The sequence below is a fragment of the Berghia stephanieae genome, chromosome 1 (genome assembly GCF_034508935.2).
Source record: "Berghia stephanieae isolate SIO BIC M18660-M18661 chromosome 1, UCSD_Bste_1.3, whole genome shotgun sequence".
Classification (NCBI taxonomy): Eukaryota; Metazoa; Mollusca; class Gastropoda; order Nudibranchia; family Aeolidiidae; genus Berghia; species Berghia stephanieae.
In genome coordinates, this window is record NC_088360.1 from 51,627,857 (window position 1) to 51,647,308 (window position 19,452).

At 35.8% G+C, this 19,452-nt stretch overlaps 1 protein-coding gene across 1 annotated transcript; it reads left to right on the forward strand.

Moving 5' to 3' along the window:
- LOC144977136 (uncharacterized) lies at nucleotides 1-5,998 on the forward strand. The gene is made up of 3 exons (XM_078921980.1): nucleotides 1-320; nucleotides 2,655-2,773; nucleotides 4,050-5,998. The coding sequence occupies exon 3, from the start codon at nucleotides 4,064-4,066 to the stop codon at nucleotides 5,000-5,002; it is 939 nt and encodes a 312-aa protein (XP_078778106.1). The 5' UTR covers nucleotides 1-320; nucleotides 2,655-2,773; nucleotides 4,050-4,063; the 3' UTR covers nucleotides 5,003-5,998.
- The last annotated feature ends 13,454 nt before the right edge of the window (nucleotides 5,999-19,452 follow it).

Sequence of the window (19,452 nt, forward strand, 5' to 3'; positions counted from 1 at the left end):
TCGATGGTACCTACAGGCTAAAGAAGTTTCGATTTGGGAAATTACAGCCTCACATACAAATAAAGAAAATGTTGCTTGAAGCTCGAGGGAAAGAATGTCATTAAGTAATTAAATGTAAGCTTCAATTAATTGAACGAAGACAGATAAATAAATCGCACGATAATCGGTAATGGTTTTGACAACCGATAATAATTGGTAGATCTATCTGTACACCCAACACTCACTACAGTCACTAGTCACTAGACCGTCCATCTACTACACTTCCTGGTTCCTGTTCCCTGTTGTAAACAATTTCGAAAGCCAAATGATGTGAAATGAAAGTAAGTTGGTCTTCATAACTGACACATTATAGAATTACCTTTGTTGTTTATTTTGTTGGGTTTTTCCTTTTTTTTTTTTCGTTAAAGATAAAAACCAATTTAGTCAAATTCGGATGAATTTTCAAATGTGACGAATTATAATTAACAAGTCAAGTGCCTTGGGTGGCCCTTTCAATATACCTTCAATTTCAAAATAAGAAAGATCTTTTCATGTGTCTCATTCAAAAAAGCCTTTCTGGACATCTACAATTTTCTTGGGTTAAATACACATTTATTTGAGCTTTGGTGGCTGTGCTTAGTTTAAATAGGAACAGGCCCAGAGATTGCTCAATACACTGTTGGTGGAATTCAACACCTATCTAGAATGATGACAAATATTAGAGTAAAAAGTCAGCTCCAGCTGTCCACTATCGACTTGACAATCGTACCAAAAAATTTTGATCAGACCATCAAATTATGATTTAGACTTTTCAAATTAAATATCATTTCAAAATAATTTTCAACTCATTGAGATTTTAAAAGTGATTCGTTTATGTGTGCAGTTTTGTATGACACTCGCCTTCGAGCCTATGGGGATGGGATTTCAGAGGGTCCGAGTCCCGTTGTGTGCGGCACGAATTTGAATACATGAAAAAGGCTCATATTTTCTCTGTGTTTGTGCAATACTTTCCAGTATATGGATCTTGGTGACATAACCTACATGCAAAACCTTTCTAAATGGAAGAGAAGTAAACTAAAAACAATGTGGAGTTGACCATGGGATTTTATCTGTGTAATAGTAAATATTGTGATCATAAAGTAGGTTGAAGGATGGTTCAGCACTAGCTTCACAAACAATGAGACGGGTATCAGACTCGGTTCCAGTCAATTTTTTTTCTAACCCCTCTGCCCACCAAGTAGTGTTTAGTTGGGTGAGTTTGATAGATGTAACGAATCCAAAGGGTAGCTAGCAATTGTTACTGTCCATTTAATGTTACATAAACAGGGACTATTTCTGACTTTATGGGTTTTATACCCTATTTTCTGTATGAGAAGGTGGGAAACACTTGATATGGAATGCAAGTGCTGGTCAATTTATTGATCTCTTTATTCATAGCCAGTCAGACACATTTCCGAGCAATAAGTCTCCTAGTTGTTTTTCTACCAGGATGCGACAGATTATGTATCATGTCAAAAATATGTCTTCCTAATTGTGCAGGGACATCTGGGCGGGGTTTTCCAGTGGAAATGATATGAAATAGCACAGTGTCACTTTTGTCAAAAGATGTGGAGACCATTTTGAGACTTGGGTAGGTCCATCAATATTCTCTTATCATATTGACAAGGGAGATTGCCCAATCTTCCCCGGAAAGTTCATATGCTGAGGTTAAGAACGATTTCAATATTCTGTATTTATCTAACTCAGATGGTTGTGTTAGAATGGATAGTGCTCTGTTCGCCGTCTCTGTGTCTAATGAAGCTACAACATGATAATACTTTGTAGTATCGCAAATAATGCCCGCAAAGTAAATTGGGTTTGGCCTGTACAAACCAAGCCATTGAGCTTTGTCTGCCAAAAAGTTGGTAATTTCAGCATAACAGCTTGAGCATTTTCCATTTCTAAGAATTGAATAAATAAGATGAAAAAACGTCCCACCTCACAGGGTCACCAGTGTGGTATTGAGATGATTTGAAGTAAGTAAGTAAGTTTATTTATTTATTAACGACAATCTCCAGAGCTAGGGAACAAAGGTCTTTTGGTACAGCACAATGTACATAAAGTTTTGATGTCACAATAATTTGTGTGAAGTGTTTTGGTTATAGGGTAAGACTCAACTCTGAGCAGAAGGTGCTATGTGAACAAATAGCTCACTAAAGAAGCACTGACAGATTAAGTAATAGAGTACTAGGTATAAAATGGCATCTAATAAACAAATTATACTGGTTGAAGTGAATTTGGTTCAATGTAGATTTGCATTTTATTTTATTTTTTCATATTTGAGATTTGTATTATGAACACAATCTGGTCCAGCTTTTTGTTGCATTCCCGAAGCATATCACTAATGTTGAAAGGGTCAACTGTCTCCCTGTTTTGGGTTATTTTTTAAACGCTTAGCAGTGGATTCCTTCGGAACAAGTTTGGCAAATAATCATTATTCAGACCCACTGCGAAACAACAAATCGTACTACCTTATTTACACACCATCATAATTTCCCTTGACATACCTTTGGTATTGATTCCCACAAAAAAAAAACACTTTTTTCTGCGAGGGTTAAATTTTCCTGTAATAGATTATATCTGTTTGTGAAGTGTGAATGTGATTTATTAATTCTTTCCCACTATTTTTTTTTCAGATCTGTTAAATATTGAATACAGCCATTGGTGGATACAGAGATTTCATAATCTGATAAGACTTGACCTGACTTTATATTCTTCTCATCAATTTGCTGCCATCTAAAATTATATTTATCAGGTAAAAAAAAATCTTGCTTAAATTGCGAATCAAGTCTTTTGTTTATTACCTTTTTACTTTTGTTTTTTTTAATTTTAACTTCCTGACCTTGATATTTGTATTTAATATCTCTTTCTCTCTCTCTCTCTCTCTCTCTCTCTCTCTCTCTCTGTCTCTCTCTCTCTCTCTCTCTCTCTCTCTCTCTCTCTCTCTCTCTCTCTCTCTCTCTCTCTCTCTCTCTCTCTCTAACTCTAACATTGTGACCATGAGAGATTGTCTCCTACAAATAATAAAATAGTAGTCCAAGCTGGTATTGGGAATGCTGCTTAATTGGGATGATTCCTTGAGAAGATCATTTTTTCTATATAAAAAGTCATACCATTTCCAATTCCCAGCCACTTAATTGTGATAGCCAATTGAGTGTGTAGTCGAATAGTTTGTCATAGTCATCACAGAGATGTGAACAATAGAATTTACCTGTATTCTTTGTCGGTTCATGGTTATGGGTCAATGGCCACGATGCTAGATTCGCAGGAAACTAACCTATGGTGCGATGGGTAATGAGTGATAGCTTTATTTGTTCAAGGCTATTACCATCAAATGGTTTGTTTGTTCAATGAGACAAATGGGTAGATAACGCATTCTTAATCCGGTGCTTAATTTATGCAACCGTTATGAGTGGCATATTCGTTAATTGTGTTTTGCAGTTAGATTTGTGGTTCATTGTTAGAGGAAGTTTTAAGTGCCACAAGTCTGGATAAATGCAGAGTGGACTATGGTAAATCTGAAAAATTGCTCAATTTCATGGCCATCGCTTAATTGGGATGATTTGTCGGGAACCGAGCTGTCCCAATAAACCGGCTCGGACTGTATTATGACCTTATTTAATACTGTTACTTTTGATTATATGCGTCATTGATTATACTTTTTAAGGTCTTAAACTGCTGCACACAAAAAACAAAAAACAAGAACATGTCATTTAAAAAGATAGGCATAACATCAAAATCCTGAATTAATTCAGAAATCTTAAATATTGATAAAATTTCATTTGCTTTTTAAATGGGTGTAAATCATCTGTCCTTCAAAAAATTATCTGCATGCAAATTTTCATATTTTTAGGATTTGCAACGGGGAAAAAGCCATAATTGCTGACATGGTTGAGTACTTTGTTATTTATTGTATGGTTTTTATTTGAAATGTCCTATTTTCTTTATTATCCTATTTACCTAGAAATTTCAGCTATTGATCACAACAGATTCTCATCTTTTTGTTATTTTAATTTATTTTTTTCTGTCAGATTGAGAAATCATCATGTGGCAAGGTTCAACAGCAATGTCTTCATCACTAGATCTCAGTTGTCATGAGTCTCTGGCCAACTTTGATGATGAAGACTTCTCAGTCAAGAATCTGTCACAGATCTCAGCCGCATCCATTGAAATTGATTTGAACCAGTCAAAAGCAATATCATCAAAATTTTCTCAAGAAAATGAGAAAAATAGAGACAGTATTAATTTAACAACCAATCCAGTCATTCATGGAAATCATGCTTCGTGTCAGAGAAGATTAGATTATGAAAGTTTTGAAAACTGCATATCGATTCTTGACGATGATGATTACATGAAGTTGTTACAATCAGATAACATACTGGATAAACCAATAACACATCAGTCTGTTAAAAATTTTGAAGATAACACATTCACTTTTGGCCTCCTTAACGAGTTCACTAAAAACTCAAAATCAACAATTGTGGAAAGAGAGCAAAATGTGAAAAGAGCAAATGTTTCAAGTGTTACAGCTTGGGTTCATAGCTGTGATTCGAAAGAGAGCAATGATTGGTCACAGACACCTAGCATATATAATGAGTATGAACAGAAAGTACCAGAAATCACTTTGGCTCTGAATGCTGAGAATGATATGGAGGACGATAATTTGGACATCTTAATTATCAAAGATGAAGCCATGTGTGATTCAGATTCAGGGTCAGAATTTGATTGGAATTCTTTAACACCACCAGTTCCTGCAAGTCCCAATGATCAGCGAGTTCCAGAGACAGAGTCAGGACTTGATTTGTGTGAAAGCGATAATGGCAATTATTTGGTACCTAGTTCTTCAGTAGAATCCTTCTTGTCCTCACCTTTTGCATCAGCAGGATACCCAGGTCAACACTGGTTTTTTCAGCCACAAATCGCCCTTCAAAATGTTGCAGATGTTTCTCATTCTGATTCTGATCAAGTTGTTCCAGATTTATGATTACAGTTACAGTCTCCAACATCGTTTTTCAAAGTATTATCCTTGTTTTAATTTTAATGTTTGAAGTTCACTTAATGTTCAGTTTATATTTTAATGTGAGTTACTTTCTTATTCAAATGTAGTTTGAAGGTTTTGATAATCCACAGTCTTTGTTGTTAAATGTATTAATTTTCGTTATTGGTCAAAATGTTTTTATGTTCATAGAACAATAATTGAATTTTTTATATAAGCTAAAAATAATATTTTACCGCACTTGGCACTTGCATGGTTAGAGTCAAATGCCCTGGTTATGTCTAGAATTCTGTTGGAAAATATATTTTTAAAGTTTGGTCATTATATTTTTATGGGTTGCTTTTTTTAGATATTCAATGATTTCTCTATGTTCCTTTCAGTTATTTGGAGAATGAATCATGATTTGTTATTTTATTTTAGCTTTTGATAAAGGTGAAGATGTTGTCAACGATGAAAAAAGAGCCATGTGCAATTGAATGTAACAAGTATGCTGTAATTTGCATCTAATTTACAGAGAGTTGGTTCATGTGGCCAATTTAAATATGATACAGTCCACAAAATATTATTCTCTATCTTTTGAATGAGTTAGTTATGACTCACGAAATGATTCATCACTAAGATTCATGAACTATATTTAATTATTTAATATCTACTTTTGGCTTTTTCGGATCATTTCAATATCGGTCGAAATAATATTCTGACATAATGATATAAATATAACTAGGCCAAATAGACTTGCTATTATGACAGACAGTAACTCTTATTAATAATATTAATACTCGTGCTGTGTGTGTGTATGTATTTTTAGGCTACTTTTATCTATACTACATCATGTTCAGTGTAACACGAGCCTTGCTGCAAGCAGAGAGTGCGTGGCACAAAACACAAGCTCTGAAAGCAAGTTAGAGAGGACCCATGTTGGCTGTCTGAAAATTGAAGCTAATCAATGTCTGTGGTTGTTTTCTTATTGTTATGTTGTTTTGTTTTGGGGTTTTTTGTTGTTGTTGTTGGTTTTTAGGTGGGGGGAGGAGGAGGAGGAGGAGTTCTCTTAGTCTCTGTTTTTATCTTCATATTTTTTTCTTTTTCAAAATACTGCATTTCTCTTGGAAATGGTTACACATCAATTTAGTACAAGACAAGTTTGTATCAGTCACCATTCAACCTCAAACTCACTTTTAATCATCAAACTTTTTTTCTTCTCCATTTTGCCCAATGAACTAGATTGGTTGGAGTTTTTAGAGACAGTCAATGCATTTGTACATACCTAATTATTTATTTCTCCGTGTGATTAAATTGTAAATAAAATGTACATACTTGTAAATTACACTTAAATTAATTTCTGAAGACTTGGAAAAAAAATACCTAAAAACATTACATGTTGATAACCACTGTAAATATTTTAGAAATCCAATAAATAATTCAAGGGTTATAAAAATATTTCAGTTACTACGTACTTAAAATCAAATAAAATCAAACATTCCAATTTCTCTGCCTGTAAATAGTAATTATTCATGCTTTGCAATAGATTTATTTATTATTCATTTATTACCTTTTATAAATATGTGCTATACTATTTTTAGAAAATGACCATAACACTAGCTTGCACCCATTTCACATTTCTCTTCATGGGAGCTTTTGTCGAATTGAACAGGTAACGTATGAAAACAGTCACTGATTTTCAGATATGGATAGGTTGTCATATAATTTCATTCATTTTTATTTCATTATCTAAACATAGAGAAATGTTGAAGTAATACATAATGTCCAACCAAATACAAAAACAAAGAATTGTAGATAAGTAAAATGTGTAGATACCTTACATATTCATTACACTGGTTAGCATTTTAAAAGTATGTAATTTTTTTATATAACATTTGCATATAAGTTGTCAAGTTCAATTTTGATCATATTGGGTAACTTTAAACAGACTTTCCTGAGCGTTTTATACCATACAAAAGAACTTGTGTATAACAGGTCCGGATATAACAGGACCCGGTTATAACAGGGTTTTTTAAACTCTCCGTTTCTTCTCCTCTTTGCCTTGAGTAACATTTACCGGCTATAGCAGGGACGTTTAGGAACCTAATCGGTTATAACAAGGGTGCGGTAACTCACTCAATATCTAAAAATGCAATGCATTTTATATTACACTCAGACAAAGGCAACGGGGAGCGAGGCTAGCCATAGTTCGCGAATACTCTCTCTCTCTCTCTCTCTCTCTCTCTCTCTCTCTCTCTCTCTCTCTCTCTCTCTCTGTATGTGTGTGTGGGTGTGTGTGTGAGTGTAGGCTATTTTTAACTATACTACTACATCATTTTCAGTGTAACATGAGCCTTGCTGCAAGCAGAGAGTGCGTAGCAAAAAATACACTCACACACACACACACACACACACACACAACGGTCAGTTTGAAAGTGTGTGTGTGTGTGTGAGAGAGAGAGAGAGAGAGAGTGAGAGAGAGAGAGAGAGAGAGATTTAGGCTATTTCCCTTGAAATTCGGCTATAACAGGGATTTTAGGCTGGTCTCACAATCACTGTCATACTGAGGTTCCACTGTTTAAATCATAGGTTAAACATAAAACCATTTTGAAAATTGATACAGATTAAAAAGAGGGGGGGGGGAATTGATTTTGAGTTTAAAAGACAAATGGTTGCCAATTTCTCTCATTGATACTTTGCATACTATGTATATCCCTGTTTCTCGTAGCATTGAGTTTTATTTTCATTACGATTGTATTTCATTCAATTCACTACAATTTGGCAAATGTTATTTTCTCATGGCGTAACCCATCTTTATTTTATTTTTTTGTTGTTGTTTGTCAGATATGCTATAATATTACATCAGGAACATTTTTTTAACATAGCGCACTTTACATGTATTTTATTTTTAAGATATGACATTTGTTTTATTGGTTTATAAATACCCTCCCCCCTTCCCCCCAAAAACAAACAAACAAATAAACAACAACAAAAATAGAAAAAAAAAAGACTTTTTGGCTTTTGTTCCAACATGTCTAGTTTCAATGTTTTAAAAAAGGAAAGTATGATTCACCAACAAGCCTCTAATGTCACTTGCCCTCCCGTGGTTCTCTCTCTCTCTCTCTCTCTCTCTCTCTCTCTCTCTCTATGTGTGTGTGTGTGTGTAGGCTATTTTTAACTATACTACATCACTTACCCATACCTTTATCTCATTATTCCTATCATTTCGTAGCTCCTGTCCAAATTACGAAATCTGTTTTATTCAGTGCAATTTATCCCACGATTGTTCCTTGATATTCACCTTGATTCACCTGGGTGGGGATCCTGACCTCCCATAGCGAGCCCCGAGTCCTGGCTGGGAGGGAAACAGTCAAATGCATAGTTATTGTTTTGAGAGATGATATTTTTTTCCTTGTAAATCATCTCTCTGTTATGTATTATTATTATTATATTTATTTTTAATGTATGATGTAAGCATCTGAGTGTATTCCTTCTTGTTGGATTTTGTGCTTGTGTCCGAATGAGACTTATAGGTGATCTCAAGCTAAGTACATTGATGGTATGCTCTTGGAATCTACATCTGATCCCTATTTGTTCCCAATTCCTCTTTGTCTTACTCTCTCTTGGGTGCTTTAATTGTAATTCTAGAACTTTCGACTATCCCATTTTCTTCCTTTTTACTGGCGCTGATATAACCTAAATGTGTTACAAGCGCCGTAAAACCCTTAAAAACAAACAAAACAACCTTGATTCACCTTAGGTGAAAAAAACACAAGCTATCCAGAAAATGAACCGAAAGCCGTGGTGTGTTTTCAATCTTGTATAGCATAATATTACTGCAGAGTTCACAGAATGAGGCAACATTATACACTCTGTAACTCTCTGTACTGTGATAAAATACGTAGTGTTGCCTGAATTTTATTTATTTATTTTTTTTGCCGAATTTGAAAGAAAACGACAGTGACCATCCCCAGTGTACTGTATTGTGGGACACAACTTTTCGGTATAATTTTCTCTCTAATTTGACTGAGTACTCTTGTACACTAAAGAAAGGGTGGCAGAAAACTCAGGGGGATCACGGTACGCCATTGGGGTATGGCCATTGTTGTCATTCGTCATGAGAGATTGTTTGGGTTTGTTTCTGTTCTTTTTCCCCATTAGATGTCTTATGCTTCTCTGCTAATGTATATGATTATTGTTAATGGTAATACAGAGGTACATTCATTTTTGGCAAGTGGCAAAATATTTTGACCTCGCATGGTAGGTATGAGGCAAGGTTACACATATGTAAGTAAAGGTAGCCTCGGCATGAGGCTTGCTGTGTCTTCTATCCCACCGTGTCTGCTTTCTGAGTTGATCTACGTCTTTGCATTGTAATGAATTACTTAGTTTTGTAAGGGGAAACAGTCAAATGTCTGGTGTTAGTTTCAAACAGTAAGATGATATTTTTCCCCCCCTTGTGTGTACAAAATTTTTTTTTTTTTTTTTTTTTTTTGTTTTGAGTGTATTCCTCTTGGTGTGATCCCGTGCTTGAGTCTGGATGAGACTTGTAGGTGATCTCAAACTAAGTACATCGATGGGATGCTCTTGGGATCTACATCTGTTCCCTTTTTGGATCATTCCCCTTTGTCTTACTTATTCTTGCGAGCTTTTAATAAATCTAGACTTTTTTAACTATCCCATTCTCTGTTTACTGGCGCTAAATGAATGTGTCACAAACGCGGTAAAACCATTCAAAACAACAATTTATGGCAAAGATCCAGGTGAAGCGTTTATTTTTTTGTCTTAGACCAGGTACAGAGGTATGTTCTGTTTTGTTTGGGGTTTTTTTAGGGGTTTACGGCGAATGCAACACATTTACGTTATATCTGCGCCAGTAAAAAGGAAGAAAATTGGGTTAGTCAAATTCTAGAATTACAATTAAAGCGCACAAGAAAAAGTAAGACAAATGGGAAATGGGAACATATAGGGATCAGATGTAGATTCCAAGAGCATACCATCAATGTAATTAGTCTGAGATCACATACAAGTCTCATCCGGACATAAGCACAAGATCCAACAAAGAGGAATACACTCAAATGCTTACATTTCATTATACATTCAAAATAACAAATATAATAATACATAACAGAGAGCTGATTTACAAGGAAAAAATTATCTCCCAAAACAATAACTATGCATTTGACTGTTTCTCTCCCAGTCCAGGGCTCTGGTCAGGGCCAGGACAAACCAAGTAATCTCATTCCATGACAAAGACAGAGGCAAATTGGAAAACAGATATAGGGGGATAGAAGACACAGTAAGTGCCTCCGTGTCCACTATGGGAGGTACAGAGGTATATGATTTCTTCTATTGTTTACCTTTTTTTCTCCCTTTTATCTAAATCGATTGTCCTACTTTTTCTGGTGCTTACATGACTCGTGTTTGTTGCAAATGTTAAACCTTTATATATTTTTTAAAATCCTTGATTTAACTTAATGCTAACTTAATGCATGTTCATTTAATTACTTTCAAGTGTGTAACTTTTCTTTGGGAATGATATGATTTATATTATGGCACATTCTACGATGAACACAGCATGCCCTTTGACTTCACTTCAAGTTTCTTGTTATTTGCATCCGTTCTCAATTTAAATATTTTTAAATCTGTAACATTTTTAAATTTGATATCCTGAGAGATGAAATAACACGAGAAATTCACAATCACAGGCGCTTTTAAAATCCATTGATTAAAAAATATAATAAAATTCTTTACAATTAGCTTAAATTCCTCTGTAGGGATTCCGGCGTTTTTACTTTTTTTTTAAAAAGCATTTTAAAATTGTTTGTTAAGAGTAGATAATCCCTTTTTGAGAAATATGTTCTTCCACTTTTAATGCAGTATAAGAACTGAAAATAAAGGAACAAATTGTGTGATTATTTACTTATTCGTTTGAGGTTCATGTTTTCTTTATTTTATTTTTTAAAATTGTTTTTTAACGTGTAATTAATTAAAAGGCTACATACGGTCTTTCAGATTGAGAATGATCAGAGAAATGCTTGCTTGGATTGAAAGCTTGTAGTTTGGAATACTTAGACAATGTTTTATAAGTTATTCTCTGAACAAGTTTTATGATTATAATATGCCATGCATATATGAGTGAGTAGGTGACTTTCAAAACGTACTTATTCACATTTACATCATTCAGAGAAATCTGCAATATTTTGTCATTTATTTATTCACTTAAAGAAGAAAACACTTGTCTTGTTTGCCTCATAACACACATCTGAGTGTTTTGAAATTCCAAATTTTCCCCGGTGATTCTATGGAGTCCTTAAGATAGCTTGACATTTTAACTCATTTTCTATCAGGTTGTAACTTAGGACGTTTTGACAGTCACTGAGTCCATGTCCACTTGTGGGAAGAGGATGTCAAATCTTGCTTTCTCTTCCAAATTCCTACTGTTATCATATCTACTGTAGCTTTGTGTTCGTTTTAAAATGAATGTTTGATTTTGAATGGGCCCCTTTTTTAAATATTGAGAGGGAGATGGATGTATTGTATTGTATATACACTCCAGCACGGTTTCCTCAAACTCCTCGGGATATGCAAAAAGGTTTGAGGAAACCATGCCCTGCCAAAAACGAATTGATGGTGTGTGTGTTGGGGGGGGGGGGAGGTGTAACAGCGGTAGAGTATCTGCTTCGTACCCGAAATATACTTAGTTCGAATATTCACCGCGTTATGTGGCCCGAAGCAAGCCACCTCTCCCTAACTCAATTTGCGGAGATGAGCTGCGGCTAACACCTGGGTTATTCCAGCCTTTCCCGAAATAAATCTCCGCTTAAGGATGAATAAACAGAACCTTATTATGTATTTACTTTATTGATATGTTGAGGGAAATACCTACATGTATAAATATATATATATATATATATATATATATATATATATATATATATATATATATATATATATATATATATTATGTCATGTTACAAAGGGTAGGTGTGTGTGTGTGTGTGTGTGTGTGGAGGGGGGGGGGGTTGCTGTATCACAACATTCATTTACTATCGTGCCAACCATCATGACCCGTGGTGTTGAAATTGGAACGAATGGCGAAGTGATAATAAGCAGAGGTGTCGGCTATGCGAAACAGCAATAAGAGTCTGTGAGTGGCTGTGCGTGTCTGCGGGTATATTTTATCGTATACACACACCTACAGTGTAGGTACACATACACACATACGTGACTGTCAATGCCACAGTGAACCATCAGTGGCAGACATCGCTGATCCAATTAAAAAAAAAATAAATAAAAAAGACTTTAATTAATTCATTTTTTTTACGTTGGCTGGGTGAAATTAGTTCAAGGAAACCGTGTTCAGGGTAAAAATTTGTTCGAGGAAACAATGGAATGATAACCAAAAATAATATGGAAAAAATTTAATAATAATAATTATTATTAAATTTTTCATTCGAGACATTGCTGGAGTGCATGTCAGTTATTGTTTATTTAACTTGTAAATGAGGATTGTAACCATCTGAGAGTATCCCTTTTGGTGTGGATAAGGGGCTTGTGGTAAGATGGTCTCAAATTAAATGCAGTGCAGCTCACTTATACCGACACACATTATAAACATGGAGCAAAAGTGCCATGTCAACCCAGGAGGCGACAGTTCTTCGATTTATTTTAGCAATATGTTAAAAATTGAACTACCCAACTGACTGTTTTTGTTTGTTTTTAAGGGGTTTTTCGGCACTTGCAACGTATTTAGTTATTTAAGCGCCAGTAAAAAGGAAGAAAATGGGATGGTAAAAAAAATATAAGGTTTACGATTAAAAGCACACAGGAATAACGCAAATGGGAATGGTGCAAATAGGGAACAAATTAAAATTCCAAGAGCATACCATTCATGTACTTATTTTGGGATCACCTAAAGGTCTCATCCAGACAAGAGCATAGGATCTCACTAATAGGAATGCACTCAAATGTTTATAAGATATGTTCAAACACAAATATGACGATCAGTACATAACAGAAAGATGATTTGCATAATGAAAAAACTTTAAAACTACACATTTGACTGTTGTCCTCACAGCCAAGGACTGCACAAGGGCCAGGACAAAACCAAGTAATCACACTCCGAGACTATGACAGAAAGTAACTCAGAAAATAGATATAGAGGGACAGAAGATACAGATAATGATCTTCTGCCCACCATGGGAGGTCAAAAGACCTCACCCAGATAAGACTCCCTCATATAGTGCTCCTAAAGAGACAGATCGGATTGAACTGTCCAATGGACTGGAAAAACGATTAAGGCTCTGTCATATTGTGCCACTGGAGATTGTTTGAAGTGAATTGCCCTTTTGAGCGTAAAATGGTTTAAAATTATTTTTTTGTTTTTAAGTTTTTTTTAAGGCGCTTGCGACACAATTACATCATATCAGCGCCAGTAAAAAAGTATAGTCCAAAAAAATTATAGAATTACAAATAAAGTACCCAAGAAAAGTAAGGCAAAGTTGAATTGATTCAAAGAGGGAACAGATGTAGAACCAAAGAGTATACCATCATTGAACTTAGTTTGAGATCATCCAGCACATGATCCCACATAGAGGAATACATTCAAAGGTTTACAATGTAAGTTCAAAACAAAACAAAAAAATAATAATAACTAGCAATGCATAACAGAGAGATGATTTACAATGAAAAAACCCACTATACATTTGGTTGTTTCCCTCTCAGCCTGTCAGGCCAGGACAAAATCAAGTAATCCAGTTCCAAGACAAAGGCAGAAAGCAACTATAAAACCAGATATAAGAGAATGTTTTTTTTTTTTTAAGGGTTTTACGGCGCTTGCAACACATTTAGCTCATATCTGCGCTAGTAAAAAGAAGAAAATTCATTAGACAAAAATTTCTAGATTAACAATTAAAGCACCCAAGAAAAAGTAAGATATAGGGGAATTGGTTCAAATAGGGAACAGACGTAGATTCCAAGAATGCACCATCTGAGATCACCTAAAAGTCTCATCCAGACACAAGCACAGAATGCCACTAAGAAGAATACACTCAAATGTTTATAGAATATCAAAACAGAATACATAATAAAAGCAGGGTTCCTACAACAATTCCATTTTGTTTTAAATTTCAAGGTGAATTTTTTTAAATTCAAGGATTAAAACAAGAAATACATTCGACACTTAAGTTTCTCAGTTCAAGTTTATTTCTTTTCAACTTATTTGAAGACATCAATGCATTTGGTTGAACATTAAATGTTATGGTATTCAAATGCTCTGCCTTTGCTGCCATTTTCTTAGCTATATTTTTTCAAGACCTGAAACAGTGATGTGATGTAGTAGTATAGCGATGGTGGTGGTCGTAGTAGTAGTGGTAGGGAAGGTGATATGGAAGTAGTAGTGGTGATAGGGACGGTGATGTGATGGTGGTTGCAGTAGTGGTGATAGGGATGGTGGTTGTAGTAGTAGTGGTGATAGGGATGGTGATATTGTAGTAGTAGTGGTGGTGGTAGGGATGGTGATTGTAGTAGTGATGATAAACATGGTGATGTAGCGGTGGCTGTAGTAGTGGTGATGTCGTGGTTGTTGCAGTATTGTTAGTAGGGATGGTGATGTGGTGGTGGTTATAGTAATGATGGGTAGGGATGGTAATGTGGGGGGTTGTTGTAGAAGCGGTGGTCACAGGGATGGTGATGTGATGGTTGTTGTAATGGTGGTGGTAATGATGGTGATATGGTGGTGGTTGTAGTAGTTGTGGTAGGGATGGTGATGTTGTAGTGGTGGTAGGGATGGTGATTTGGTGGTAGGGATGGTGATGTGTGGTTGTAGTAATGATGATGATGTGGTGGTAGTGATGATGATGAAATGGTGGTGGTTGTAGTTGTAGTGATGGAATTGATAACGATGTGGTAGTGGATGCTGTATTCATGTAGGTAGTGGTGAAGATGGTATTGTGGTTGTTGTAGTGATGATGATGTGATGGTTATTGTACTGGTGGTGATACTGATGATGATGATGATGTTGTGGTTGTAGAAGTGGTGACCTTGCATTTCAAGATTTTCTCAGTAAAATCAAAATCAAGGAGTTTTTAAGGAGGCCGCGGGAACCCTGAAAGAGATGACTTACAAGAGAAAACAAATTCATCTCCCAAAACTGTTTCCCCCTCAGCCGAGGACTGCGCAAGGGCCAGGACAAAACCAAGCAATCTCATTCCAAGACAGACAGAACGCAACTCGGAAAACAGATATAAGAGAGGAAAGAGGACATAGCATGTTTTGTTTGTTTTGTTTTTAAGGGTTTTACGGCGCTTGCAACACGTTTAGGTCATATCAGCGTCAGTAAAAAGGAAGAAAATGGGACAGTAAAAAGGTCTAGAATTACAATTAAAATGAAAGCACCCAAGAAAAGGTAAGACAAAGGGGAATTGGTTCAAATAAGAAACAATGTAGATCCCAAGAGCACACTATCAAGGTACTTAGTTTGAGATCACTAAATGCCTCATCCAGACAAAAGCACAGGTCCCCGCCAAGAGGAAAACACTCAATTGTTTACAAATCATACATATATATAAAGAAAAATAATACAGTGTATAACAGAGAGATGATTTACGAGGAAAAAAATATCATCTCCCAAAACTAACTATACATTTGACTGTTTTTTTTTTTTTTGTTTGTTTTTAAGGGTTTTACGGCGCTTGCAACACATTTAGGTTATATCAGCGCCAGTAAAAAAGGAAGAAAATGGGATAGTAAAAATTTCTAGAATTACAATTAAAGCACCCAAGAGAAAGTAAGACATAGGGGAACTAGGAACGAATAGGGATCAGATGTAAATTCCAAGAGCATACCACCAATGTACTTAGTTTGAGACCACCTATAAGTTTCTCCGGACACAAGCACAAAATCCAACAAAGAGGAATACACTCAAATGCTTACATTATACATTAAAAATAACAAATTTAATAATACATAACAGAGAGATGATTTACAAGGAAAAAAAATATCATCTCCCAAAACAATAACTATGCATTTGACTGTTTCCCTCCCAGCCAGGACTCTGAACAGGGCCATGACAAAACCAAGTAATCTCATTCCAAGACAAAGACAGAAAGCATGTTGGAAAACAGATATAACGGGATAGAAGACAGTGTGACCTCCCTGCCCACTATGGGAGGTCAGGATCCCCACCCAGCATTTGACTGTTTCTCTCTCAGCCAGGACCAGAACAAAACCAAGTTATCTCATTCCAAGACAAAGACAGAAAGCATGTTGGAAAGAAAACTGAAATAGGGGGATAGAAGACACAGTATGTACCTGCCTGCCCACTATGGGAAGTCAGGAACCCCACCTAGAGACATAGCATGTAACCTCCTGCCCACCATCGGAGGTCAGGAACCCCACCTAGAGACATAGCATGTAACCTCCTGCCCACCATGGGAGGTCAAAACACCCATCCAGTGGTTAAGAAGTACAGGACATTTCAAGATTAAGTTTAAAAAGTAAAGACATTACATTTTTATCTCATGGTTAATCAAATTTTAATAAATAAAATGGCTGTCAGTTGATGAAATTATTGTTTAAATTGCAACATTACAAAATTAAATATTTGCTCCGCGAAAAAATAATAACAACAATAAAAATAATTATTAAAAAAATAATATTAATAATAATTATCTTTTCCCTTCACCCATGTGTGACAAAATTTATCTGTAACAATCTTTTGAGGCTTAAAATGATATATTCAAGAGATAGTGTGAAATACAGTGGCAAAATGATTATCATTTAACAAAGTCACTACCCAGCTCATTTCTTTGCATATTTTGTTTTTGTTTTAAGATTTTACGGCGCTTGCAATAATTACAAGGTAATTTCAGCGCCAGTAAAAAGGAAGATGAAAGTTAAAAAATTGTTGATCTGAATTTGTTTGTTTTTGTTTTTAAGGGTTTTACGGCGCTTGAAAAACACATTAAGGGCATATCAGCGCCAGTAAAAAGGAAGAAAATGGAATAGTAGAAAGTTCTAGAATTAGAATTAAAGCACCCAAGAAAAGGGAAGACAAAGAGGAATTGGTTCAAATAGGGAACAGATGCAGATTCCCACAGCACAATATCAAAGTACTTGGTTTGAGATCACCTAAAAGTCTCATCCAGACACAAGCACAGGTCCACACTAAGAGGAATACACTCAAATGTTTACAAATCATAATATATAATATGTAAACAAAACATAATACAGTACATAACAGAGAGATGATTTACAAGGGAAAAAAATATCATCTCTACAAAGCTAACTACATATTTGACTGTTTCCCTCTCAGCCAGAGTATCAGGCCAGGGCCAGGACAAAACAAATTAATCTCATTCCAAGACAAAGACAGCAGCATGTGGGAAAGCAATATAGGGGGATAGAAGACACGGTAAGTGCCTCCCTGCCCACTCCAAAGAAAAAGTAAGACAAATGGCAAAGGGATTGATTCAAACAGGGAACAGAGGTAGATTCCAAGAGCAAACTATCAATGTAGGACATTACATTATAGTAGTAATAGTCCTATCCAGACACTCGCAAAGAATCCAGTTGAATGATACACTCGAATACTTACAAAGCATGTGTATATTCATTAATAAAAAGTATAAATGTACATAAAAGAAATGTCTCTCAAAACAATACATTTGACTGTTTCACTCAAGCGGAGTCCAGGACAAAACCAAGAAATCACACAGAAAGAAGGCAGAAAGCAACCTGGAAAGGGAAAAGATATTTTGTGGAATAGACAACTCAGAAAGAATGATCTCCTTGCTCACTATGGCAGGTCAAAAGACCCTACTCTACTTTGCAAATTTCTTTGCTTTTTGATGGTCACGGGCACCTCAAACTCGAACACATACAATTTCTGATTCCTCCGCAACACTCAGTTCAGCGCCAGGAAAAAGGAAAAAAATGGGATGGTAAAAAAATTCTAGATAAATAAATAAAAGCACTTGAGAAAAAGTAAGACAAAGGGGATTGGCTCAAATAAGGAACAGAAGATTTCAAGAGGAATCAATCAATGAGTTAAGTTTGAGATCCCGTCCAGACACAATGTTATGTTTTGTATGTTTTTACGGGTTTTACGGCGCTTGCAACACATTTAGGTCATATCAGCGCCATGGGATAGTAAAAAGTTCTAGACTTACAATTAAAGCGCCCACGAAAAAGGATGGCAAAGGGGAATTGGTTCAAATAGGAAACAGATGTAGATTTCAAGAGCACACTATCAAAGTACTTAGTTTGAGATCACCTAAGTCTGTTTGTTTTGTTTGTTTTTAAGGGTTTTACGGCGCTTGCAACACATTAAGGTCATATCAGCGCCAGTAAAAAGGAAGAAAATGGGATAGTAAAAAGTTCTAGAATTACAATTAAAGCACAAAAGAAAAGGTAAGACAAAGGGGTATTGGTTGAAATAGGGAACAGATGTAGATTCCAAAAGCACACCGTCAAAAGTACTTAGTTTGAGATCACCTAAAAGTCTCATCCAGACACAAGCACAGGTCCCAGCTAAGAGGAATACACTCAAATGTTTACCAATCATATAATAAACTAAACATAAAACAATGCATAACAGAGAGATGATTTACAAGGAAAAAAAATATCATCTCCCAAAACTATAACTAGACATTCGACTGTTTCCCTCCCAGCCAAGGAACTCCGGCAAGGGTCAGGACAAAACTAAGTAATCTCATTCCAAGACAATGACAGGAAACAATTGGAAAACGGGTATGGGGGGATAGAAGACACAGCATGTACCTCCCTGCCCACTATGGGAGGTCAGGATCCCCACCCAGCACCTAAGTCTCATTCAGACACAAACACAGGTCCCCACAAAGAGGAACACACTCAAGTATTTTACAAATCATACACAATAAGTCAACAAAAATAATACAGTGCATAACAACAGAGAGATGATTTACAAGGAAAGAAATATCATCTCCCAAAACTCTCACTCTACATTTGACTGTTTCCATCCCAGTTAGGGTATCCGGCTAGGGCCCGGACAAAACCAAGTAATCTCATTCCAAGACAAAGACAGAAAGCATGTTGGAAAACAGATATAGGGGGATAGAAGATACAGTAAGTGCCTCCCTGCCCACAATGGGAGGTAAGGAATCCCACCCAGAGTCCAGACACAAGCACAGGATCGTACAACAAGGGGAGTAAACTCAAATGTTGACAAAAATATTATATTCAAAACAAAAACTATTGCAGTACAAAACAGAAATGTTTTACATGGGGAAAAAATAATGAAATTTGACTGTTTCCCCCTCAGCTAATAACTTCAGCCACAGCCAGAGCAAAACCATGTAATCCCACTCTACTAAGACAAGGAAAACTGATGTATGAGAATAGAAGACACAGAGAGGAGCCACCCAGCATGGAAGCTCAAAAGACTGCGCCCAGCATCATTTGCATTATGTCATTTTAAA

What these genes read in the sequence shown, in the direction of transcription:
- LOC144977136 (XM_078921980.1), top strand. Translation starts at nt 4,064, where the DNA reads ATGTGGCAAGGTTCAACAGCAATGTCTTCATCACTAGATCTCAGTTGT.